The sequence below is a fragment of the Pseudophryne corroboree genome, chromosome 2, assembly GCF_028390025.1.
Source record: "Pseudophryne corroboree isolate aPseCor3 chromosome 2, aPseCor3.hap2, whole genome shotgun sequence".
NCBI classification, from domain to species: Eukaryota; Metazoa; Chordata; class Amphibia; order Anura; family Myobatrachidae; genus Pseudophryne; species Pseudophryne corroboree.
The window spans coordinates 448,524,176-448,551,034 of record NC_086445.1 but is presented as its reverse complement, the minus strand read 5'-3'; the positions used below and the strand labels follow the sequence as shown (position 1 = coordinate 448,551,034).

General features: G+C 46.9%; 1 protein-coding gene across 1 annotated transcript; it reads right to left on the bottom strand.

The window, feature by feature from the left end:
* Positions 1-1,327: 1,327 nt before the first annotated feature.
* LOC135027374 (neuferricin) lies at positions 1,328-25,038 on the bottom strand. Its single transcript, XM_063953703.1, has 4 exons — positions 24,645-25,038; positions 17,842-17,982; positions 17,534-17,717; positions 1,328-1,641 (listed from the first exon to the last, which is right to left on the bottom strand). The coding sequence occupies exons 1-4, from the start codon at positions 24,919-24,921 to the stop codon at positions 1,428-1,430; spliced, it is 816 nt and encodes a 271-aa protein (XP_063809773.1). The 5' UTR covers positions 24,922-25,038; the 3' UTR covers positions 1,328-1,427.
* Between the last annotated feature and the right edge of the window lie 1,821 nt (positions 25,039-26,859).

Below are 26,859 nucleotides of genomic sequence, written 5' to 3'. Positions count from 1 at the left end.
AAACGCTACCGTTTCTGGGAAAAACGCGGGAGTGGCTGGAGAAACGGAGGAGTGTCTGGGCGAACGCTGGGTGTGTTTGTGACGTCAAACCAGGAACGACAAGCACTGAACTGATCGCAGATGCCGAGTAAGTCTGGAGCTACTCAGAAACTGCTACGAGGTGTGTAATCGCAATTTTGAGAATCTTTCGTTCGCAATTTTACTATGCTTAGATTCACTCCCAGTATGCGGCGGCTTAGCGTGTGCAAAGCTGCTAAAAGCAGCTTGCGAGCGAACAACTCGGAATGAGGGCCCATGTGCACTGCAGGGGGGCATATACAACATGTGCAAAGAGATTAGATTTGGGTGGGGGTGTTCAAACTGAAATCTAAATTGCAGAGTAAAAATAAAGCAGTCAGTATTTACCCTGCACAGAAACAATATAACCCACCCAAATCTAACTTTCTCTGCACGTTATATTTGATAACCCCCCCTTCCCGGTAAGTGTACATGGTTTTGCCTAGTAACTAACAAATTTGCTGCTGCGGGCAGATCTGAATTACCCCCATACTTAGCAGAAAAAGTTTTGGACTATGAATGAATAATTTGAACTGTGAATAATAATTGTATAATAAATGTACGGATGCATACATCTTGATTCCTTAACGATTGAATTTGCTCTTTTAGACCTGCACACTTTGTATTATTCATGTATTCTAATGCAGGGCTAGAGTACAGTAAATGTGTATGCAATCTCAGAGTCAGTTGCGGGTATGGGGGGTCATTCCGAGTTGATCGCTTGCTAGCAGTTTTTAGCAGCCATGCAAACGCATAGTCGCCACCCACTGGGGAGTGTATTTTCGCTTTGCAGAAGTGCGCCTGCAAAAACATTTTGTGCAAAACAAGACCAGCCCTGTAGTTACTCTTCGTGTGCGTTGATTCTAACGTTGGAGGGCTGGCTTTTGACGTCACGCACCCGCCCAGCGTTCACCCAGCCACGCCTGCATTTTCCCTGGCACGCCTGCATTTTCCCAAGCACTACCTGAAAATGGTCGGTTTACACCCGGAAACACCCCTTTCCTGTCAATCTTCTTGCGGCCGCCAGTGCGAATGGAAACGTCGCTAGAACCTGTGCAAAACCACAAAAGCTTTTGTACCCGTACATCGCGCGTACGCATTATGCAGCCTACGCATGCGCAGAAATGCCGATTTTTAGCCTGATCGCTGCCCTGCGAATAACGGCAGCTAGCGATCAACTCGAAATGACCCCCCTGATCCTTTACTAAATGGTACACGTATCTTCAGCTGGTGTATATAGCGCTCATTCAGCTTCTCAATGAAGAATCCATTAGTAATCCATGAACATGTTCTCAAAGGTAAAGCTGCGGATGTTACAGAGCTCTAGTACATCCATTGATGTTTAAACATTTACAAATAAATATAACACTTTAGTCTTTAAGTAAGCACCAATCAAACAGTGGGTTGCAGCCTTCATATTCATGCAGTGAGGGGTTATCAAGATCCCCTCTATCATTATGTTCTGTAGAGTCTGGTTGATCTGACGGGGGACCAGATGTTTTGACGCACACACAGCGATATCCATCATAGCCAGCCAGATACATTTTTCTTGGAACGCCAATCCAATCCCTTTGTATGCCACCACTTAGGAGACAGAATATAGACAATGTTAGTATTTCTACACAGCATACAACCTATATTTTGTAATGTATCAGCCCAACAAATCAAAATAAGGCGCAGGAACATGAATAAACCCCAAATTTTCCCAACTATTTACAAATAATAATGACATTTTAGATAAATGTAGTAGTCAGGAAATTTAGAGTTGTAAATGACCTTAACATAGACAGTTCAGAAGACTTGTATTAGTCTCAGTATCCACAAATTGAAACAAAAACTTTAGGACTGTATTCCAAATTCTGATAACCGGTTTCCTTACAATAAAACAAAACGATACCTCAACATGAAAGCAAACTTAATGTATTGTGTATTAATAAATAGATCACAAGTAAGTTCATGTTGGGCGCACTATGAAGGTTACACTGTGAGATAAGCCAGTGGTTCTCAAACTGTGTGCTGTGGCAACCTTGGGTGCCTCAGGACACTTGCAGGGGTGCCTTGGATTGGTGGTGCAGGGCCAATTTAAATTATTTATGGTCAATGTAATGAGCAAAACATTGCTGCTGGATGTCAATCATAAAATATGTGGACAAACAGAAGCAATTGAGCCTAAGGAAGACATATAAACACAATTTACTTAACTTAATATCTCTTTCTAAATTTCTCAATGAAAAACTTTTGGGCTAGGGGTACCGTGAAAATAATTCTGATACTCTAGGGTGCCATGATTCAAAAAAGTTTGGGAACCACTGAGATAAGACATACAAGGATTAAAAGCATATGAATCCTCGTATGGCTTATCTCACACAGTGAAAACTTCGTAGTGTGCCCAACACGGCTGTCTCGCCTGGTATCTTTGGTGGGTGGAATCAGCAGCGGATCTTGCTACGGGCACGCAGGATTTTTGCCCAGGGCGCCTCCGCTGTAGCAAGATCCGCTACTGGTGCCCCCGGTACACGGTAGATGCCCGGTGCTGTGCGGTGCGCGATGAGGGTCATAATTGACCTCTAGTGTCTTTGCGGTGCTATGGGAGAGATGTCATGACGTCTCTCCCATAGATCAGAGGAGCGGCGCCAGCGTCCGGAGACAGAGCAGCAGCGGTGGGAAGCAAGAGCGGGGATTGTAAGTATTAATTTTATTTTTTTTAAGCGGCGCAACTAGGGGGCACAACTCTACACGGGCACAGTACTGGGGGCACGGCACAACTCTACAAGGGGTACAGTACTGGGGGCATGGTGCAACTAGGGGCACAGTACTGGGGGCACGGCGCAACTAGGGGGCACAACTGACGATGACCCTTCTCCGTGAAGCCACGACCCTATTTTTCGCTCGGGGCGCCACAAAGTCTAGATCCGGCCATGGGTGGAATATTCAACCCATGGAGGTTATTACCCAAAATGTCTGCACCAACCGTACATTATGCTTATTATGTGCTCTAGGTTTTCTTTTTTACTTCTGTATTACTTAACTATAATGTTTTGGACGATGTGCTTTGTTTTTTTATGCCTGTAAAGCACCTTGGGTCCTGTTGGAGAAAGAGCGCTATATAAATAAAATTTATTTTATTACGTTTTTGTGACTATCCCCAATCTGTGTTGGCAAACACCATTTATATAAATTTGGCTTATTACATGAAAAAACGACTCCACTAAAGATAGGTACACACTATGCGACAGCCGTGTCAATCAGCTGCTTGGTCCAATAGTCTCAGAGTGTATGCAGCACCCGGGGAATACATTTAGGAGCATATTCAACTGGATGCAGAATATTGGTTGCATAAAAAAAATTTTTCCTCGTGACCAATTTTGAATTGCCGCAGTTATGTGCACTCACAATACCTGCAGTATTTAATAAAAAAAAAAAAAAGCAGGTTCAAATTTTTTTTTCTGCCTAATGCTCCCTGCCGACTTGCTGGAAGACAGATCGTGCAGGTGCTGGTCCCAGATGGACCCAGGAGAGTTCCGGAGGATGCAGCCTGGGTCACACTGGCCCACGGGCGGGCCTAAGCTTATTTTTTTTGGTAAGCAAATATACATTTTGGCGCCCTTTGATGGGACAAACTTGTTAAAGGAACAGCGCATCACATGAAAGGGGAGTGGACACATAACTGTACCCCCAAGGGTATAGGGATACAGTAAGTAACTGGGGAGGCAGAGATGACAGGCAGATAGTGGGTGACAGGGGAGGCAGGGGTGACAGGTAGATAGTGGGTGACTAATGAAGGAGGCGGATAGTGGGTGACAGGAAGATAGTGGGTGACTGAGAAAGGGGTGACAATGATAGTGGGTGACTAAGGCAGGGGTGACAGGAAGTGGCAAAGCAGGAGTGACGGGAAGATAGTGGGTGACCAACCCTGCGATCTCTGCTCCCTACACCCACCCCCTTACGGTGCCTGCTCACTACACACACACCCTTCACCCTGAAGTTCCTGTTTCATACACACTCTCCCCCCCCCCCCCCCCAGTCCTTGTACACTACTCCCTACACCCACCCCCCCTGCAGTCCTTACAAACACACCATCTATAGTCCCTGCTCCCTACACACACACACACACCCCCTATGCTGCAGTCCCTGCTTCCTATATACTCCCCCCCCACCCCCCCAGGTCCTTGCTCCCTTTAGGCACACATACTGGCTACTGTGGCCCAGCTTTGTCTCTCAAGACTCAAGGAGAGAGGATTCATTACATGGTTCCGGATCCCTGACCTCTGGCAGCAGCGGCTTGTACGTCCTCACAGTGCTCTTCCCATAAAGCCACTCCACCCCCAGTGCTCTTCCCATACAGCTCCCCTCATACAGCCCGGGTATGGTGTCTATCCACGGAAGGGTCCGGCTGGGATCAGTGCTGGCGGCCAGCTGAGGAACGATGCTCCGCATTGGTTGCAGTCCGATCACCTCCACATCCAGGGAGCAGTAAGGCGGTCACAGTGTATACGGAGCGTGTCTGCACTGTACTCTACTGTTCAGCTGCAGCCCCGGGACCCGCCGCATGGGCAAAGTGCCCTTATTACTCTGGCGCTCTACGCATCTGCGTACCTTGTGTATGCGTTGGGCCAACCCTAGGTACAGGGGAGATCCCTGGCGGTGACACCCCGCCCCCCGCTAAGGATCATGTTCCAGACCATGCACTTGAAGTATATATTATACATACTGTATGTTACATAATACTGCACAGGACTATGGTACTTTCTGCAGTGCATTCCTGCTATTAATATGGTACATTAATATGCATGTTGTAACAGTATTTAGTATATAGATATATCTATAAAGGGGCCCAGACCATATATCTCTGCTGGTTAGCTAAACCTCTGTGGTGGCTCATCACACCCCTACTGCCTTCGCCGTTGGGCCCACCATGCCCCAGTCCGACCCTGGATGCAGCCCAGCTGCAGGAGCACCAGTGTCTGTACCTCCAGCCTCAGCCCGTGTGGAGCGTGTGGAAGATGCTCAGGAGGAGACGAGACCTTCAGTGGTGGAGGAAGAGAACAGGTAATTTATTTATTAGACTAATTAAGCGAATTGGAATCTTCCAATTGCTTAATTATACCCCTTTTACACAAAGCTTTTGCCCCAAGTTATTGCCAGGTTAACCTAGGTCATGGCTCAGTGTGTTAGTGTTAACCCAGGTCCAATGTCAGTGTGCACAGGTAACCCCAGGTCGTCCGACCTGGGTCCTAATCACAGCATTTGGATAGTTGTATTCCTGATGCAAGGAGATCCTCTCCAACCGCATTCCCAGTACAAGGAGATGATCTTCTGTGTGCAGTGTGAGCGGTGCCGCTTGTGAAAGGGGTCTGTCCCGCTTTGCAGCAAGAGGGTATCGTGCTGTTATCACTTTTACCGATTCGCCTCTTTAATGAAAGCGAGAAGCACTTGTTCCGAGTGAAAACTCCCCCCTATGGCGATGGCTGTTAGCGCACATAAAGGGCGCTGATATCACTTCTCCCCAATAGCAACATTTAATACAGAACACTCAAACTATATACAAACCAAGTCAGGTGACAGTGTGAGGGAAGGCAGCCAGTGTCCCATGTGGAATCCAAGAAAAGGATTTACCGGTGAGTATCATAATCCCATTTTCTCAGTCATCCACTAGGGTACACTGGCATAGGATTACACTGGTGACGTCCCAAAGTTTTCCCCCTGGGCAGGAGCACTCCAAAGAGCCTATAACACGAAGTTACCAAAGCTGGATGCGGGAGTCGCAAACTTGTACAATTTGATGAAAGTATTAATAGAAGACCAAGTGGCTGTGCGGCACAACGGTTGTGTTGAAGCACCCCGACGTGCAGCCCATGATGTCCCCACCGACCGACTAGAATGAGCTGAAACGGAAGACAGTGGTTGCCTGTCGTTGCCGATATATGCTACGTATTGCAGTCAAATCCATATAGCTAAAGTTTGCTTGGAGGCTGGCCAGCCCCTGTGAATAGCGTCGTAAAGTACAAATAACGTCTCAGATTTCGTACAGATGCAGTTCTGGACTACATCTAGCATGGAAGTCTGTCCCAATTCATCTTTGAAGGACAGGACCAAAAAAGGTTGGTATTGAACGCTGAAACTACTTTTGGAAGGAAGCCAGTGTTCTAAGCTCCGCCCTATCTTCATAAAAAAAAACAAGTAAGGAGGTTTACACGTCAAGGCCCCCAATTCAGATACCCGATGTGTGGAAGCCAATGGGGGTCATTCCGAGTTGTTCGCTCGGAATGTTTTTCTCGCAACGGAGCGATTAGTCGCTAATGCGCATGCGCAATGTCCGCACTGCGACTGCGCCAAGTAAATTTGCTATGCAGTTAGGAATTTTACTCACGGCATTACGAGGTATTTTCTTCGTTCTGGTGATCGGAGTGTGATTGACAGGAAGTGGGTGTTTCTGGGCGGAAACTGGCCGTTTTATGGGTGTGTGCGAAAAAACGCTACCGTTTCTGGGAAAAACGCGGGAGTGGCTGGAGAAACGGAGGAGTGTCTGGGCGAACGCTGGGTGTGTTTGTGACGTCAAACCAGGAACGACAAGCACTGAACTGATCGCAGATGCCGAGTAAGTCTGGATCTACTCAGAAACTGCTAAGAGGTGTGTGGTCGCAATTTAGAGAATCTTTCGTTCGCAATTTTAAGAAGCTAAGATTCACTCCCAGTAGGCGGCGGCTTAGCGTGTGTGAAGCTGCTAAAAGCAGCTTGCGTGCGAACAACTCGGAATGACCCCCAATGTCAGAGCTGTCTTCGATGAGTGGTATTTTAAATCCACGTCTTCCAATGGTTGGAACAGAGAGGATTGCAAAAAACTCAGCACCAGATCAAGATCCCACAGAGGCGTAGGAGCAACAAATGGAGGTTGTAGTCTGAGAGCCACCAGAAGGATCGTTTGTCCTTCAGGTATCAGAGCCAATTTTCGATAAAAGAAAATTGAGAGAGTTGAAACCTGACTCTTCAGAGAGCCCAAACGGAGGCCCGCATCTAGTCCCTCTTGAGTCTGGCAAGTCTCAAAGACCTGGATAGCATACGTTGTCTTTCACACCAAGACATATATGACCGCCAGATACGATAATAATGGGCCGAACTCACGGGTTTTCTTGCCCAAACATAGTGGGAAAGAACGCTTCTGGGATCCTTCTACCTCTTAATATGTCGGTCTCAACAGCCACCCCGTTAAACAGAATTGTGCCAGCCTGGGGTGTACAAATGGAACTTGTTGGAGGAAATCTGGACGAAGAGGTAGGGTCCATGGCTCATCCACCAGAGGCATTCACAGGTCCGCGAACCAACTTCTCCAAGGCCTATTCGGATTTTAGGTTTAGAATTGGCCTGACTGTTCCGTCTGGCTTCGGTACCACAGAAAGATTGGAGTAATAATCCCTTCCTCTTTAGTCTGTTGGTACAGGAAGTAAAACCTTCAATAGCAGAAGCGACTGAATTGCTGCCTGTAGGATCTCCGTTGTGTCCGGAGACATTGGTAGACTCGTTGTAAAGAAACAATTTGGAGGTAAAAGAGCAGTCTATTTTGTATCCTTTTGATACCAAATTTAGAATCCATGGGTCCGCAGTAGTCTGGATCCATGCTTATTGAAATGTCTGCAGACGCGCCCCCACTTGGGATGGTAGACCGTCATGCCACTTGTTTTTCAACTGGTTTGGGGTCCGGTCAGGTAGCAGCTGTTTGTGGACAACTCTTACCTCTGCTGCCTCTTCCTTGTGAGTAGGAGCCTCTACCTCAGCCATGAAAGGACTGTGGCACCCAAAAGGACTGAAAGCAGGGTCCCCTGTAAACTTTTCGGGGGGGTGGAACACCTGAAGGTAGAAAAGTAGATTTCCCTCCAGTGGCTTAGGCAATCCATTTATCCAGTTCCTGGCCAAACAAAAATTCTCCTGTGAAAGGTAGAGTCTCAGCGGTCTGCTTGGACTCTGTATCCGCTTGCCAAGTTTGTTCTGCGAGCCCCCACCGCCAAGGCAGAAATTCTAGCATTAACTTGGCTAATGTCCTTTGCAGCAGTTTCCAAATAAGGTGAAGACTCCCTGATGTGTTCAGCCAGGTAAAAAGTTCCTCTGTGGACATCCCAGAGTCTAGACCCTGTATTAACTGTTCTGCCCAGTTATCCACTGCTCTGTCACCCACGTACTGACGAGTTCTGGTCTGAGCTGCGCTCCTGCGGCCATTAATACAGATTTCAGTGCCGTCTCCAGCTTTCTTTCAGATGAATCTTTTAGTTTATTGGCGCCTGGCACCGGAAGAATTATCTTTTTTGACAATCTGGACATAGACACAGCTACCTGAGGGGGAATTTCCCACTTTGCAGTTATGGAAGGTGGTAAAGGGTAGAGGGAAATAAATTTCTTGGGAACTTGGAAGCGTTTGTCTGACTGTTTCCATGCCGCAGCCAAATGATCATGCATCCGTTGAGAAAACGAAAAACCAACCACAGATCTTTCTTGGTTAGCGAATAAATCATATTCCTGAGGCTGTTCATTGTTCCTCTGGAAAAAGTAAAAACTGTTTTACTGCCTTAATTAATGGTTGCACTTCCTCAGCACAGGTTTCAAGTTCCTGCAAAGGCTCTTCTAGACCTTCCTCCCATTCTCCTTCTTCCACCTCCTCCTGCAGAGGATCCTCCTCATCGGAATCATCCGAATGGACTACAGGAGGTAATGGGTGTTTCTGTCTGACTGACGGAACAGGTAAAGGGCGATGGGCTGACCCTATTACATTCGCCAATCACTCCACCAATTTTGCAAGACCTGTCCCCCAGGGAGGCTACGTGTTACGGGACTCGGCTAGTAGTTTGTCTAATAAACGTGCCATTGCTCCCGCAAGGGTAGATGCCCAAGACGGGATGGGGGAGGGGGGGGGGGGGGGGGGGGGAACGACACACTGTCCTCTACGTCGTCGGCAGAAATACAGGCATCACATAGGGGAGATTTACCCTTTGACTGTGTACATGAGTTGGCACACCTAATGCATTTGAAAAGCTTCTGGGAAGCTGTTGTGTTAGATCTCCCAGTAATAATGTCAGTTACACCACACAGAGGATTTAGATAGAACTCAGCGGTGTAGTGAAAAAGAGGGAGGTACACACAAACCTGGCCAATTTGGATCCCCTGCTCCACTAACCAGTGTAAAAACGCCAGTGTACTGACAGTTCTTATGACATCTGGGGTGCTTGAAGCAGGAGGATCTGTTCAGGACGGACGGTTTTCTGACCGCAGTGCTGTCCACATGATGCAGGGGAATCTTCTCGGTACTGCAGTTTCTGTACAGCAGTACTGTAATTGTATTGGAAGCAGTGTTGGGGTCTGGTCAAAATATTGTCTGTCCTCTACCTGTAGTTGGGAGAGGAACAGGACATCAGATGGAAACCCTTAATGCACCTGCAGGGCTACGCTAGAAGTGCTGAGAGTCTGCATATCGCACGACAGTAATGTCCCCGCCCTCCTTCCTCATGAATGTGGCTCCTATTACAGTAAAATGGCCACCGCTGCGCACAACCAGCAAGGGCACCTGCGGAACACCCTCACTGTAGTGAGGAACTAGCATGCAGCGAGCGGGTCTTAAATTGCGCTATAGCGCGATGCTCGCTCCCCAGGCAGAGTCCCCGTTGCCATCATGGAATCCCCGGCGTCTGACCACGGAGGAGCGGGAGACGCCATCCAGCGCTGGCCACGATGAGGGAGAAGGGAGGGGCGCATGGGCAATGCTGCACCTACTCACAGTTTGTAGGACTGTTGGCTCACTGATGCAGGCGTGCAGGCTTTCTGAGTGTAGAGAGACTGTCAGCTCCTTTAGCGAGGGGCTGCATGATCCTCAGTAGGTATGGTAGAAGCCTTTTTTATGGCCCTGGTAACATCCCTGACAAGAGGCTGGTCGCCCAAAACCCGGATCCCTACCTTTGAAAGGAGTGGGTACGGGAGATGCAGTGAGCCCTATATTAAAGTATAATAAAATGGAAAGGAGATGGAGTGAGCCTTATTTAAAAGTATAATAAATGTAAAAAAATAAATAAATACCTAATAGAATGCTGGAGCAAGAACCAGTGTGACCAGTTCCCAAGGGCACATTTTTATGAGGGGCTGATCGGTGTTAGAGGGGGAGGAGCCTACACTATTACATTTTTAAAGTGCCCAGCTACCACTAACCATACCTCTAATCCTCAGTGTAATCCTATGCCAGTGTCCCCTAGTGGATGATAGAGAAAATACTTTTTCACATGTTAGCATTCTGCAAATATAATAAAAAGTTATTTTCTCTATGTAATGTAAACGTCCTCCAATGTCTTAAGGTGCGTACACCCTGGCCGATATATCGGCCTTTCAACTGAACGGCCGATATATCACTGGTCAGACAGCCAGTGTGTACCTGCGATATGTCTGAACAACATCGTTCACAGACATATCACGTCTGTTCTGCAGTACAGCCAATGGCTAATATATCTAAAGATAAATTGGCGCATCGTGCTTTGTGTACAGGCAGTCAGCCGACCGCCCATACACTCGCTGCACAAGCCGTCGGTGATGGACAGTGCAACTGGGCGGGCGCATATATAAGCCCAAAGTGCAATAAATAAATATGCAGGTGCGCAACCAACAGCAGCAGGTAGGAGGAAGGTCAATTCCTCAAAACAACAAGTCGTAAATAGAGGTGAATACCTGCGCTGGCTGTACAAATGTTTAATTATAATTAGTAGTAATTAATAACAATCAATAATAATTAAAGGGATGGTTTGTTCAATGTAAAAAATAACAATTTATTTATAAATCACATGGAGAGATCTAAAAAAAAAAAAGGAATTCCTATTACCACAAGGTGGCGATAAAACTTAAAAAGTCTTTCTCAGTATAAAACTTAGTGGATTTCACATTCTCCTGTATAAATGATTTTCATTCTTGAAGGCTAGGGCAACCTCCCCTTGTGCATTCACTGTGTTGAGTAAATAGTTACCAAATCCCCACGTTGTTAGACATCAGCATAGGAATGAGTCCATTTGTAGCTGTGGCGGTGGGTCCGACCTGTTTGTTTGGAGGTCCAGTGATGGGAGAGAAGTCCAAATTCTGCCAAAGGATGAATTGGGCTGTGCAGGCCAATTAGGAGAGTGAAATCCAATCTTATGAAGCAAGCTCAACGCGTTTCACTGGTGTAATCCAGCTTCCTCACTGGACCTCCAAACAAACAGGTCGGACCCACCGCCACAGCTACAAATGGACTCATTCCTATGCTGATGTCTAACAACGTGGGGATTTGGTAACTATTTACTCAACACAGTGAATGCACAAGGGGAGGTTGCCCTAGCCTTCAAGAATGAAAATCATTTATACAGGAGAATGTGAAATCCACTAAGTTTTATACTGAGAAAGACTTTTTAAGTTTTATCGCCACCTTGTGGTAATAGGAATTCCTTTTTTTTTTTTAGATCTCTCCATGTGATTTATAAATAAATTGTTATTTTTTACATTGAACAAACCATCCCTTTAATTATTATTGATTGTTATTAATTACTACTAATTATAATTAAACATTTGTACAGCCAGCGCAGGTATTCACCTCTATTTACGCATATATAAGTCCGCCCAGTTCGTGACGTCAGTCACAATGGATCAGGCAGTGTGTATGCACAGCACACTGCCCAATCCTTCTGTAGATATATTTGCAGATCAACTGATCTGCAGATATATCTATAAGTGTGTACCCAGCAATAGAAAAAATAAGAATTTACTCACCGGTAATTCTATTTCTCGTAGTCCGTAGTGGATGCTGGGAACTCCGTAAGGACCATGGGGAATAGCGGGCTCCGAAGGAGGCTGGGCACTCTAGAAAGATCTTAGACTACCTGGTGTGCACTGGCTCCTCCCACTATGACCCTCCTCCAAGCCTCAGTTAGGACACCGTGCCTGGACGAGTGTACACAATAAGGAAGGATTTTGAATCCCGGGTAAGACTCATACCAGCCACACCAATCACACCGTATAACTCGTGATAGGAAACCCAGTTAACAGTATGAAACAACTGAGCCTCTCAACAGATGGCTCAACAATAACCCGATTTAGTTAACAATAACTATGTACAAGTATTGCAGATAAACCGCACTTGGGATGGGCGCCCAGCATCCACTACGGACTACGAGAAATAGAATTACCGGTGAGTAAATTCTTATTTTCTCTGACGTCCTAGTGGATGCTGGGAACTCCGTAAGGACCATGGGGATTATACCAAAGCTCCCAAACGGGCGGGAGAGTGCGGATGACTCTGCAACACCGAATGAGAGAACTCCAGGTCCTCCTCAGCCAGGGTATCAAATTTATAGAATTTTGCAAACGTGTTTGCCCCTGACCAAGTAGCAGCTCGGCAAAGTTGTAAAGCCGAGACCCCTCGGGCAGCCGCCCAAGATGAGCCCACCTTCCTTGTGGAATGGGCATTGACAGATTTTGGCTGTGGCAGGCCTGCCACAGAATGTGCAAGCTGAATTGTACTACAAATCCAACGAGCAATAGTCTGCGTAGAAGCAGGAGCACCCAGTTTGTTGAGTGCATATAGGATAAACAGCGAGTCAGATTTTCTGACTCCAGCCGTTCTGGAAACATATATTTTCAGGGCCCTGACCACGTCTAACAACTTGGAATCCTCCAAGTCCCTAGTAGCCGCAGGCACCACAATAGGTTGGTTCAGGTGAAACGCTGACACCACCTTAGGGAGAAACTGGGGACGAGTCCTCAATTCTGCCCTATCCATATGGAAAATCAGATAAGGGCTTTTACATGATAAAGCCGCCAATTCTGATACTCGCCTGGCCGAAGCCAAGGCCAATAACATGACCACTTTCCAAGTGAGATATTACAGATCCACGGTCTTTAGTGGCTCAAACCAATGTGATTTTAAGAAAACTCAACACCACGTTGAGATCCCAAGGTGCCACAGGAGGCACAAACAGGGGCTGAATATGCAGCACTCCTTTTATAAATGTCTGAACTTCAGGTACTGAAGCTAATTCTTTTTGAAAGAAAATCGACAGAGCCGAGATCTGTACCTTAATGGAACCTAATTTAAGGCCCATAGTCACTCCTGCTTGCAGGAAATGCAGAAATCGACCTAGTTGAAATTCCTCTGTTGGGGCCCTTTCGGCCTCACACCATGCAACATATTTCCGCCATATGCGGTGATAATGATTTGCTGTAACCTCTTTCCTGGCTTTAGTAAGCGTAGGAATGACTTCGTCCGGAATGCCCTTTTCCTTCAGGATCCGGCGTTCAACCGCCATGCCGTCAAACGCAGCCGCGGTAAGTCTTGGAACAGACAGGGCCCCTGCTGCCGCAGGTCCTGTCTGAGTGGCAGAGGCCATGGGTCCTCTGATATAAATTCTTGAAGTTCTGGGTACCAAGCTCTTCTTGGCCAGTCCGGAACCACGAGTATCGTTCTTACTCCTCGCCTTCTTATTATTCTCAATACCTTTGGTATGAGAGGCAGAGGGGAGAACACCTAAACCGACTGGTACACCCACGGTGTTACCAGAGCGTCCACAGCTATCGCCTGAGGGTCCCTTGACCTGGCGCAATATCTTTTATAGCTTTTTGTTGAGGCGGGACGCCATCATGTCCACCTGTGGCCTTTCCCAATGGTGTACAATCCTTTGGAAGACTTCTGGAGGAAGTCCCCACTCTCCCGGGTGGAGGTCGTGTCTGTTGAGAAGATCTGCTTCCCAGTTGTCCACTCCGGGAATGAACACTGCTGACAGTGCTAACACATGATTTTTCGCCTATCGGCGAATCCTTGTGGCTTCTGCCATCGCCACCCTGCTTCTTGTGCCGCCCTGTTGGTTTACATGGGCGACTGCCGTGATGTTGTCTGATTGGATCAGTACCGGCTGGTTTTGAAGCAGAGGCCTTGCCGGACTCAGGGCATTGTAAATGGCCCTCAGGTCCAGAATATTTATGTGTAGGGAAATCACCTGACTTGACCAAAGTCCCTGGAAGTTTCTTCCCTGTGTGACTGCCCCCCAGCCTCAAAGGCTGGCATCCATGGTCACTAGGACCTAGTCCTGTATGCCGAACCTGCGGCCCTCTCGAAAATGGGCACTCTGCAGCCACCACAGTAGAGATACCCTGATCCTTGGAGACAGGGTTATCAGCCTATGCATCGGAAGATGCGATCCGGACCACTTGTCCAACAGGTCCCTCTGAAAAGTTCTTGTATGGAACCTGCCTAATGGGATTGCTTCGTAGGAAGCTACCATTTTTCCCAGGACTCGCGTGCAATGATGCACCGCTACCTGTTTTGGCTTCAGGAGGTCTCTGACTAGAGATGACAACTCCTTGGCTTTCTCCTCCGGGAGAAACACTATTTCTGGTTTATGTCCAGAAGCATCCCCAGGAACAGTAGACGTGTCATAGGAACCAGCTGTGACTTTGGACTGTTTAGAATCCAACCGTGCTGTTGTAGCACTTTCCAAAATAGTGCTACCCCGACTACCAACTGCTCCTTGGACCTCGCCCTTATAAGGAGATTGTCCAAGTACGGGATAATTAAAACTCCCTTTTTTCGAAGGAGTATCATCATTTCGGCCATTACCTTGATAAAACACCCTCGGTGCCATGTACAGTCCAAACGGCAGTGTCTGGACTTGGTAATGGTAATCCTGTACCACAAATCTGAGGTACTCCTGGCGAGGATGGTAAATGAGGACATACAGGTAAGCATCCTTGATGTCCCGGGATACCATGTAATCCCCCTCGTCCAGGCTTGCAATAACCGCCCTGAGCGATTCCATCTTGAACTTGAATTTTTTTATGTGTTCAAGGATTTTAAATATAAAATGGGTCACACCGAACCATGCGGTTTCGGTACCCCAAACCGTGTGGAATAGTAACCCCGTCCTTTGTTGAAGTAGGGGCACCTTGAGTATTACCTGCTGGGAATACCGCTTATTAATTGCCTCTAGCACAGCCTCCCTGCCTGAGGGAGTTGTCAACAAAGCATATTTTAGGAAAACGGCTGGGGGGAGACATCTCGAATTCCAGCTTGTACCCCTGAAATACTACTTGAAAGAAACAGGGATCCACCTGTGAGCGAGCCCACTAATTGCTGACATTTTTGAGACGGCCCCCCACCGTACCTGGCTACACCTGTGTAGCACCCGCGTCATGCTGTGGACTCACAGGAAGCGGGGGAAGAATCTTGATTCTGGGAACAGGCTGACTGGTGCAGCTTTTTCCCTCTTCCCTTGTCTCTGTACAGAAAGGAAGCGCCATTTGACCCGCTTGCTTTTCTGAAGCCGAAAGGACTGTACCTGATAATACAGTGCTTCCTTAGTCTGTGAGGAAACCTGAGGTAAAAATATTTCTTCCCAGCAGTTGCTGTGGATACGAGGTCCCAGAGACCATCCCCAAATAATTCCTCACCCTTAAAAGGCGCATAGAAATTCTGCCTTATAAGTCAGCATCACCTGTCCAGTGACAGGTCTCTAATACCCTCCTGACAGAATGGACATTCATTTTGGATGCCAGCCGGCAAAATATCCCTCTGTGCATCCCTCATATATAAGACGACGTCTTTAATATGTTCTCATATTAGCAAACTAGTATGCTTGACAGGGTCACCGACCACGCTGCAGCAGCACGATCTGTAGGTTTCAGTCTAGTACCTGAGTGTGTAAATACAGACTTCAGGATAGCCTCCTGCTTTTTATCAACAGGTACCTTCAAAGTGGCCGTTCCTAAAACGGCAGTGCCACCCTTTTTTGACAACCGTGTGAGCGCCTTATCCACCCTAGGGGATATCTCCCAGCGTAACTTATCCTCCTGGCGGGAAAGGGTACGCCATCAGTAACTTTTTATAAATTACCAGTTTCTTAACGGGGGAACCCACGCTTTTCACACACTTCATTTATTCATCTGATGGGGGAACAAAACACTGCCTGTTTTTTCTCCCCAAACCTAAAACCCATTTTTAGAGGTGCTTGGGTTAATGTCAGAAATGTATAACACATTTTTTATTGCCGGGATCAAGTCACGGATGTTCCTAGTGGATTGTGTATATGTCTCAACCTTGACGACACTGGAGTCAGACTCCGTGTCGACATCTGTGTCTGCCATCTGAGAGAGCGGGCGTTTTTGAGCCCCTGATGGCCTTTGAAACGCCTGGGCAGGCGCGGGCTGAGAAGCCGGCTGTCCCACAGGTGTTACGTCATCCACCCTTTTATGTAAGGAGTTGACACTGTCGGTTAATACCTTTCACCTATCCATCCACTCTGGTGTCGGCCCCACAGGGGGCGACATCACATATATCGGCCTCTGCTCCGTCACCATATAAGCCTCCTCATTCAACATGTCGACACAGCCGTACCGACACACCGCAGACACACAGGGAATGCTCTAAACGAGGACAGGACCCACAAAAGCCCTTTGGGGGGACAGAGTGAGAGTATGCCAGCACACACCAGAGCGCTATATAATGCAGGGACTAACTGAGTTATGTCCCCTATAGCTGCTGTTTTTATATAATGTATACTGCGCCTAAATTTAGTGCCCCCCCCTCTCTTTTTTAACCCTTTTCTGTAGTGTAGACTGCAGGGGGGAGCTTCCTTCCAGCGGAGCTGTGAGGGAAAAATGGCGCCAGTGTGCTGAGGGAGATAGCTCCGCCCCTTTTACGCGGCCTATTCTCCCGCTTTTCTATGGAATCTGGCAGGGGTATTTACCTCATATATAGCCCCTGGGGCTATATATTGAGGTATTTTAGCCAGCCAAGGTGTTTTTATTGCTGCCTCAGGGCGCCCCCCCCAGCGCCCTGCACCCTCAGTGACCGGAGTGTGAAGTGTGTGAGAGGAGCAATGGCGCACAGCTGCAGTGCTGTGCGCTACCTTGGTGAAGACAGAGTCTTCATGCCGCCGATTTTCCGGACCATCTTCTTGCTTCTGGCTCTGTAAGGGGGACGGCGGCGCGGCTCCGGGACCGAACATCAAGGCTGGGCCTGCGGTCGATCCCTCTGGAGCTAATGGTGTCCAGTAGCCTAAGAAGCCCAATCCGGTTGCAAGCAGGCGAGTTCGCTTCTTCTCCCCTTAGTCCCTCGCTGCAGTGAGCCTGTTGCCAGCAGGTCTCACTGAAAATAAAAAAAATCTAAGACTATTACTTTCTAAGAGCTCAGGAGAGCCCCTAGTGTGCATCCAACCTCGGCCGGGCACGAAATCTTACTGAGGCTTGGAGGAGGGTCATAGTGGGAGGAGCCAGTGCACACCAGGTAGTCTAAGATCTTTCTAGAGTGCCCAGCCTCCTTCGGAGCCCGCTATTCCCCATGGTCCTTACGGAGTTCCCAGCATCCACTAGGACGTCAGAGAAATTCTAGAACCTATAACACAAAGCTGCTTTGAAATGTGGAGGGTTTTAGTAATGTTCTGTACATGTAAGTAAAGTGGTTTAAATGATCTTTGGTGCATGTGATGCTTACCTGCTCTTGGAACACCACACTCTGCTGCTACCAGCACTAAATTCTGAGTTACAGGGTGGGAATTGCTTGTTCTCATCCTGTCTCTGTTCTTGTAACTTTACTCCAATATCAATGACTGCTAACGCATCTTCTAGAGCCTTTGTGGGATTTCCTTCTTCATCATAAAAGTGCCCTATAAGTTTACCTTAAAAAAACAAGAACATTCTTTACTAGTTTCCAATAAGTGTTTATTCAGTATAAGAATCTACAGACTCTGCTATCTACCCTTAAACTTACTTTATGAAACATGATAAATACTGGAGACATACCAATCACAGCATAATTCTTCTGATAAAAGTTGAGCCAATTTTTGAGGTGCAGCATCTGCATGGGTGACAGTTCCGACACATTATCCACGAGCCCTCCTTCGCTGAAGTCACCAGTCACGTAGGCACGAGAGGCATCTCTTGCTGTTAAAAAGAAATTTGTAGCTGTAATTTTTGATGATGCTCTCTAGCAATTATATTTAGAGTTTTGAGATCTACAAGAACATTTAGTACATGATACTGGGAAACAATTTATTATGAAAACAAGGTCAAGGAAGATCTTCAATTAAAAAGTATCAGAAATAAGATCACCTAAATGCTGGGAGTTTTGTTCATTTACTAACAGACTTGTCAGAATGAAGCGATCTCTGTGCACTTGCTAGCTGTACTATGTCTAGCACATTTAGATCTGTGAGTGAACTCTTAAATACAACATTGGACAGGATGTAATGAAGCCTAAGTTCTGCGGCCGTGCAGGATGCTGGCCGAACTTGGGCATTTGTTTAAACCATGCCTTGTAAATGATTACCCCTTTAAAAAAAGTTGGCGTTTGGCTGGCATCCAGCACGACTGCCGAACTCTTGACTTTATTATATCCCGGCCTCCACTTCTGTTAATATCAGTTGATTTGTGTGCATGCTTTAATAGTTCTACAGTCTTTTAAGTGCAAGAAATAAAAAGGAAACAGCGCTTGGGAGCAGGTTATTTAATACTACAGTATGATTACATTTTAATACAGTAAACACCAGCCGGTGACAATAAAACACAAAAGAAAAACACAGAATAATAAAATAAATTTACAACAATCTATACAGTAGTTACCATTCCAGTTAGTAGCAGCAGTCTTTAGCAAGGCTTGGCAGGTAGTAAAACATACCAGAGCAAAATACAGCAAATTCCTTTAGCAGCAAGTATCTCAAATAGTTTGATAGCAAAGCAATCCCCTGCATAGATGTTAAAGCATCAGTGTTGATGGTTATAAAGAGAGGGAAAGCTTAAAGGCAGTCCTCAATGCTCAAAGCCGGAGAGAAGCTTAAATCGAGCAATTGCAGTTTGCAAAGCAGCAGTTTTTAGCTTCTTATAACTTGTTCCCAAGCAAGCACATTTCATAACAAGTAAGTCATTATTTTCTTATGCCAGGCCAGGCAGATATGTAGCTGGATATTTACTATGCAATGGGGCAGATGTATTAACCCTGGAGAAGTGATAAAGCAGTGATAGGTGCAAGGTGATAACGCACCAGCCAATCATTACGGATTTGAAAAATGACAGGAGCTGTTTGGATGATGCGTTATCACCTTCCACTTATCACTTCTCCAGGCTTCATACATCTGCCCCAATGTCAAAAAACAGATCCCACCTGATGCAACTTACAATGCTAGTAATGCATGTTTCTCCCGGCTGCTGGTGCTTATCCTTTTAATGCAGACTTCTTCCGAGTATAACAATGCAAAGATGATTTACTGCTCCATAGTTTTGGTGTGCAATCCAGCAGGTGTATACAGCAATCTCCAGTTAGGTGGAAGTAAATCTTTTTAGCAGAACCTCTTTTACAAACCCAAGTGTAAGACATTACACAAGTATGTAGAGCAGGCATTCCCAACCACAGTCCTCAAGGCAAACTATAAAAGGTGGGTGCACTGCACACTAGACGATATATCTTAATATATTTGGCAGATATTGGACCTGCATGCAGGTAGGACGGGCGACATCACCAGCGAAGGCAACACCAAAAGGGGTTTGTTATAGGCCCTACACACTGGTCGATATCACTGAAAGATATGAACGAGAAGAAATGAAGGCCAGAACCACAATCTCTTGGTTAAGATGAAAAGATGATACCACCTTAGGTAGATAACCAGGGCGAGTTAGAACTGCCCGGTCACGGTGAAAAATCAGAAAGGGTGGACAACAGGACAAAGCGCCTAAGTTCGATACCCTCCTAGCACAGGCAATAGCCAATAAAAACATGACCTTAAGCTTAAGACACTTAAGGTCCACAGACTAAAGTGGTTCGAATGGAGACTCTTGCAGGGCATTTAAGACAACAGACAGATCCCATGGAGCCACAGGAAAGACATAGGGAGGCTGTATCTTTAAAACACCCTGAGTGAAAGTATGAAATAGAAACAATTTTCCTCTGAAACCACACCGACAAGGCAGATATATGAACCTTGAGGGAGGCCAGACGAAGGCCTAAATCTAGGCCTTGTTGCAGAAAAAGCCAAAAGCCTAGAAGTTCTGAACGAAGAGGCATCATAATTCTTATCAGCACACCCTGTGAAATAAGAATTCCAGACCTTGTAATAAATCCGTGCAGAAGCCGGTTTGCGGGCCTTCAACATAGTTTGAATAACCGCCTCAGATAATCCCTTGGCCCTCAGAAGTGAAGCTTCAAGAGCCACGCCGTCAAAGCCAGTCTGGCCAGGTCCGAATAGACACAAGGTCCCTGAACGAGGAGGTCTGGGCGTTGAGGAAGTAGAAGAGGACGCTCTATCGATAGACCCTGCAGGTCTGAGAACCAATGCAGTCTGGGCCACGCTGGAGCAATTAGAATTTCTTTTTCTTGCTTGAACTTCCGAAGTACCCTGGGCAGGAGTGACACTGGAGGGAACACGTATGGCAGCCGAAAGTTCCATGGAGCTGCCAGTGCATCCATGAATTCTGCTTGAGGATCCCTTGTCCTTAATCCGAAGACCGGAACTTTGTGTTTTTGTGTCGAGACGCCATCAGGTCTACGTCTGGTAGTCCCCACTTGTCCACTAAGAGTTGAAAGACTTCCGGATGAAGACTCCACTCTCCGGCGTGAACGTCCTGACGACTACGAGCAGGGATGAGCGAGGACTTTTTCCAGTTGATGAGCCACCCGAGGGCTTGTAGGAATTGGACCGTCAGTTCCAGATGACTGAGGAGAACCTCTTGGGAGTTCGCCAGGATCAGCAAGTCGTCCAGACGGCAGGATCCTGATTCCCTGACGGCGGAGAAGAGCCGTCATTATGACCATGACCTTGGTGATGATACGAGGGGCCGTGGCCAATCCAAAAGGCAGTGCCTGGAATTGATAATGTAGGTTGCCAATAGCAAACCGCAGATATTGCTGATGCAACATGGCAATAGGTATGTGCAGGTAAGCATCCTGTATGTCCAGGGATACCATATAGTCTTCGGGTTCCATGGCTAGCACTACAGAGCGCAGAGTTTCCATACGGAATTTGGATACTCTCACAAACTTGTTCAATGATTTGAGGTTGAGTATAGGCCGGAAGGACCCATTTGGCTTCGGAACTAGAAACAGGGTCGAATAGTATCCCCTGCTTCTCTGAGACAGAGTTACCAGCACTACCACTCCTGTATCCAGGAGGAATTGTACAACCAAGTGTAGAGCTTGCGCCTATAGTGGATCCACCACTATAACTGTTGTGCAAAACTGGCGAGGAGGACGTCTCTGGAAAGAGATTGCGTAACCATGAGAGACAACTTCCTGCAACCAGGCGTCCTAAGTGGTCTTTAACCAGGCCTGGGCGAACTGCAGAAGTCAGCCTCCCACCATGAGGTCCCCCAGGGGGAGGCCTGCCCCGTCATGCAGCAGGCTTGTCTTGTTTGGAAGCAGGCTGACGGGCGGCCCAGGATTGTTTAGATTTAGGCTTAGTGGTTTTGGAAGCACGAGCCTCTCACCGATACGTCTGAACCTTTGCTTTCCCTGGAGGTCGAAAGGAACGAAAGGTGGTACTCTTAGCCTTCGGAACAGATGGATTAGTATTTGGGAGACACGCAGTCTTGGCAGCAGCCAAGTCAGTTACAATCTTGTTCAGATTTCCCCCAAATAGGATGTCTCCCTTAAAAGGGATCACCTCCAAGATCTTTTTGGAGTCCAGGTCCACCTTCCAGGACATTAACCACATAATTCGGTGAGCCAGGATAGACGTAGTAGATGCCTTGGCCGCCATTACACCTGCATCAGAGGACGCCTTCTGAATATAGTGGAAGGCTGTGGTAATATAAGACAGATATTGTCTGCCAGTGTCAGAAAAATCCTGAGGCAGCTCATCCTCAATTGCCTGAACCCATGCTTCAATACCTTTCGCAGACCAGGAGGCTGCCATAGTGGGTCTATGTACAGCGCCAGTAAGGAAGTAAGTAGACTTCAGGCATCCCTCCACGCGCTTCTCAGTCGGTTCTTTCAGTGAGGTGACAGTGGTGACAGGCAGAGTACATGACACCACAAGACGGGCAACAGGAGAGTCCACCGGCGGTGGAGTTTCCCACTTGTTACTCAACTCCGCAGGGATAGGATAACGAGCTAGCATCTTTTGAGACAGGGAAAATGTATTTCCTGGAGATGACCAGGATTCCTGACGTATGTCAATTAAATGGTCAGAATGTGGCAAGACTACTTTAGCAACCTTCTGACGTTTGAACTTATCAGGTTTCTTAGATGCAGTAGTAGGCTCAATGTCATCATCAATTTGAAGAATTAGCTTAATAGCCTCCACTAAGTCAGGATCATCAACCTGGGTTGTAGATTCCTCACCAGAAGCAACTGTATCAGTGTCTGACGGATCAGTATAATCCCCATCCTCATCGGAAAAAAATCATCCGAAATATTAGTGGATTGTGAGGAAGAAATGGCCCGCTTAGATGACCCCTTGGCCTCAGCAGGGCGAGGGGTATGTTTTTGCCTAACCAAAAACTGATTTAATTGTTGTAACTGGGTAGACAGAGTATCCGTCCAAGGCGGGTTAACTACAGGAACAATATGTGGCTGCAATGGCACAGGGGGTCCCACAGGGGGCGTACAAGCGTAGTCAGCATATTTGAAAATGCAGCCCAAGGTGGGTCCTGATTTGCCACAGGTGCTGCAGACTGACTGGAAGGTGCAGGGCACCCAGTACCTGAACCCTCAGCTGAAACCTTTTCCTCAGTCAAATCTGTGGCGCCAGCACTGCATGATGCAGGAGCATCTGCGGATTTCCCACCCTGTGTAGCAGACATTTTTGGGAATGTAGCCTTAGGGCGCAACAGTACAATATAGCCAAACACAATACCTGCAAAAAAAAAAAAAAAAAAACAACCCTGTGTTATGTAACAGCAAATGCAGTGCACAAACAGAGGATTTAAGCAGTGTGAGGTGACTGAAACACACAGAGAAAAATACAAAACAGTATATCCTGTGGAACACTATATTTTAAATGAGACCCTGACGCACTTAGCCCCCCAGGGTACAGAATATAGTGATAGCAATACGTTTGATACACAGAATAGAATCCACACAGCAGCTATAGGCACACACAGTCACAGGTAGAATGCGGAAATTATTATATATAAACAATAAGACTGCACTGGACTAGTAATTACATATAGATATGTATGTGATATAACAATGCACAGTAAGCACTGGATGTATATCACAGAATACTTGTACTAAATATTCATAGAGCAGTACACTTGTTCTTAACTAACACTGTCTAAAATTACATGTAGAATACTTAAGTGTCTGTAAATACACAGCGCTGACAAGACAGGCGGTTTTACAGAGGAGATGGTGCCCAGCAGTCCTGGAGATCAGCCCAGCTAGTAGTGAAGATGGCGCCAAAATCTCAGGAGGGAGTGAGGGAGAGAGAAATGTAGCCCCAGGGCGGGAACACCAGCAGTAGATGGCGCCCGGAGCTGGGGGAGGGGCTACAGGTCAGCACCTTATCCCCTCTGCTGGACTTCACAACTGGGTACTATGGAGCCTATTACAAACGGATTTTTGTAAATCCGACCTGTGCTCCCTGCCCTGGTGGATATAGTGGGTCTCTGTACGGCCACAGTGTCCAAGCCATCGGCGCGGTCCGTCTCCTGGGACCACAACCGGATCGCGATTTAGCGGCAGGTCCCACCTGGGGGACCCTCTTACCTTCTCCCTATCATGCAGCAACGTGATCCATGAGAGCAGTAGTGGTGGTGTGCCTAGAAACCGCTGTGTCCCTGCTGCAAGTACCTGGGAACCAGGCCGTGGGAGTATGCAGCACCACTGAGGTAGGTGATGGAGCCGCAGCACAGCATGTCAGAATGACAAAGTGCCGTGGCACTTGAAGTCTTCTTAAAAAGCTCTCTTCAGGGCTGCCTAGCGCAGCCCTCCCTGTTAGTGACCTGTACTGCAGTCACCAACTTACAAACTGAGCTCCAGTGCCTGGAGGCGGGGCTATAAAGGAGGCGGTGCAATGCATCCTGAGAACAGTCAAAGCTTTAGCCTGTTGGTGCCCCGGATCAAGATCCAACTCTACACCCCAATGTTATTCCCTGTGGAATACCAGTGTACCCCGCCGCAAAAAGAGGATTTTAAGGAACATTTGTAGTTTATATCTGTTAATTAGGTACAGACAAAATCTATGCCCATGAGAAAAGTAGTGATGGCAAAACAGTCACTACTATATGGATGTGTAAGGAGCCCAGGCTGTGTGCTGCTCTGCAGGAAGAGGGAACCTCTACACCACAGGTTCCTCAGGACCCCACACAGTGCATGTTTTGCAGGTCTCCTCACAGAATCACAAGTTAAATAATAAACTCCACCTGTGGACCTTTAAAAATGTGTCAGTGAGTAATTAATTCACCTGTGCACCTGCTGGGTTACCTACAAAACATGCACTATGTGGGGTCCTGAGGAGAGAGTTTGAGAACCTATGCTCTACACCTAACACACACAGCTGATCCCTGGCACCGTGTATACTGTAGCTTCTATGAATAAACAGGTTGTTACGCTGCTGCACATGCTGTATTATACAGCCACACATAGCACCAGGGGCTGCAGCCAGTGCTGGTACCTGCAAAGAAGCTGTAGGAGCCCCCAGGGCCGTAGTGCTTGCTTCCCTTCTGCACATCAAACACCTGCCCCAGCACAGCCAGGTATACACCCGGGCTGCCGGGCGCCCCATTGTAATCGGACAGCTCCTCCTTGCTCAGCAGCCTCCCCGCGCTCCCCCCGCACTGCTCTGACAACAGATAGCTCAGCCCGGGCACACCGGAGAAGGACCATGGGTCGGTGCGCATGAGCAGCACGGCGGCCAGGCACAGGGAAGCGGCTGCCAGGTACCCGAGCATGGGTACTATACTGAGGGCACCGGTTCGCTCACTGCCAGTACCGGCGTCACCGGGACACAGCTTCTTCCGGGTGCTGCAGACAGTGCGGAGGGAGGAGGGCTTGCTATTGGTGGAGCAGTCGGTGTGATGAGAGCGCCACCTGGAGTAGAGAAGTAGATCTTCATCCGTCTTCAACAGCAAAGTCACACACAAAAAACAATGAGGTTGCGCACTCAGCGCTGAGCTTTACAATTGAAACAGAGTAGCCTTATTGTTACAGAATTTGAAGTATGTTACAATCTCCCCAATATCAGGAATAATTGGCTTCAGATATTCCCAGCAAATAAAAAGTGTCTTTGCCTTTTCTTATGTGCTGACACTTACTTTAGAAATACTTGTTACGTTCATCAGAAGGTATCTTTTCAGTTCTCCCGGCATCTCAATCACACTCTCAAAGTGAAGACCCGGCTCATCATACCAACGATGACACGAACACCATGCAGCAGCCCCTGAGTGAGGCTGTGCGCTCCAGCTGGGTAGCGTCTAGATTCTCTTCGTGCAGAGGACCTTTCCCATAACCCCCTAGGTCCATGTCATAATCTATTTGGAATAGAAAAGTGTGGCGAGCGAAGCAAGCCCGCAAGGGTCCAATGCTGCATAGAAAAAAAAAATACCCCAAACGAACGGAGAACGAAGAAAACATTTAGGAGCTGTAAGGGCGGAAGTTGTCTCCTGCCCACTCGTTTTGTCACGTCCAGGTCCATTGCACGAAGGCAACATAGACACAACCGCTCCAGCTGAGAGTGTCCGGTATCCCTCAGCACGCTGTTCTGGCAACAGCCTCAAGCATACGAGCCGGCAACGTTCTCACTGCGTCTTGTCCCAGTCCAGGTCCTACAACGTCAGCGCGTTTCGGAGGTCTGCCTCCTTTCTCAAGATCTGTTGTAGGTTGTTCAGTCCTCCATATAAATATCCAGTCCTGATAGCTGATTGGTTGAATCTATATTTAATCACGATCTACAGGTGTTTTACCTTGTTCACACTTAGCCATTCAAACACTACCTCTGCCTACACAACCAAACGTAGGAATATATACAGAACCTTTTGACCTGCAATTATCTCTAAGGTGGCTAGGTGCATATATTAATATGAAACATCATATACATTCCAAAATCTGCATGGTTATACGGTACAGTGTGCTACAAAAGAAAATGTTGTTACAGAAAACTTACTAACAGATTTTCACCTATTTAAACGAGCAATCTCATGGTATTACATGAATAATACATATGTTGACATCATCTAAAATCCACATGATTATACAATACAAAAGTTTACTAATGGACTATAATCGACTCTTAAAGGAGCAATCATCCAATATTACATAAATGGTGCAAATATCCACACATTCATTTATTCAGCCATCATAATGGGATCCGAAAGAAACGGGGGGGGGGGGGGGGGAAAGAAAGAACATATGTCAGAATCATCATTAGAAATCTTACAAAAACCACTTAATTTCAAAATCTTTATTTAACCCATCGGCATTAGTGTTTTCATTTTGAAAATTGTTCGCATTTCAAGTTTAGCAAGTCTTTCTGACCTATCATTGGTTCTCCAATTAGGATCAACTTTTTTAATGCCAGCAAAAATGTAATACATTTCGGATCACAATTGTGCATACTTTTAAAATGCATTGAAACATTGTGGTTTTCATAATCCCGTTTAATATTTCTAACATGTTCTGCTACTCTTTCATTTAATGGACGTGTGGTATGTCTGATGTATTGTTTACCACACTGACATTCCAAAATGTATACTATATATTTGCTATGACATGTAATACATTCTTTTATAGAGTCGGCAGTATGGGAAGACCAACAAGCAGGTGCCAGCCTGGTGCAAAACAGCCGGTACATAGACAATATTATATTCATCTGGAAGGGTAATAGACCTTCT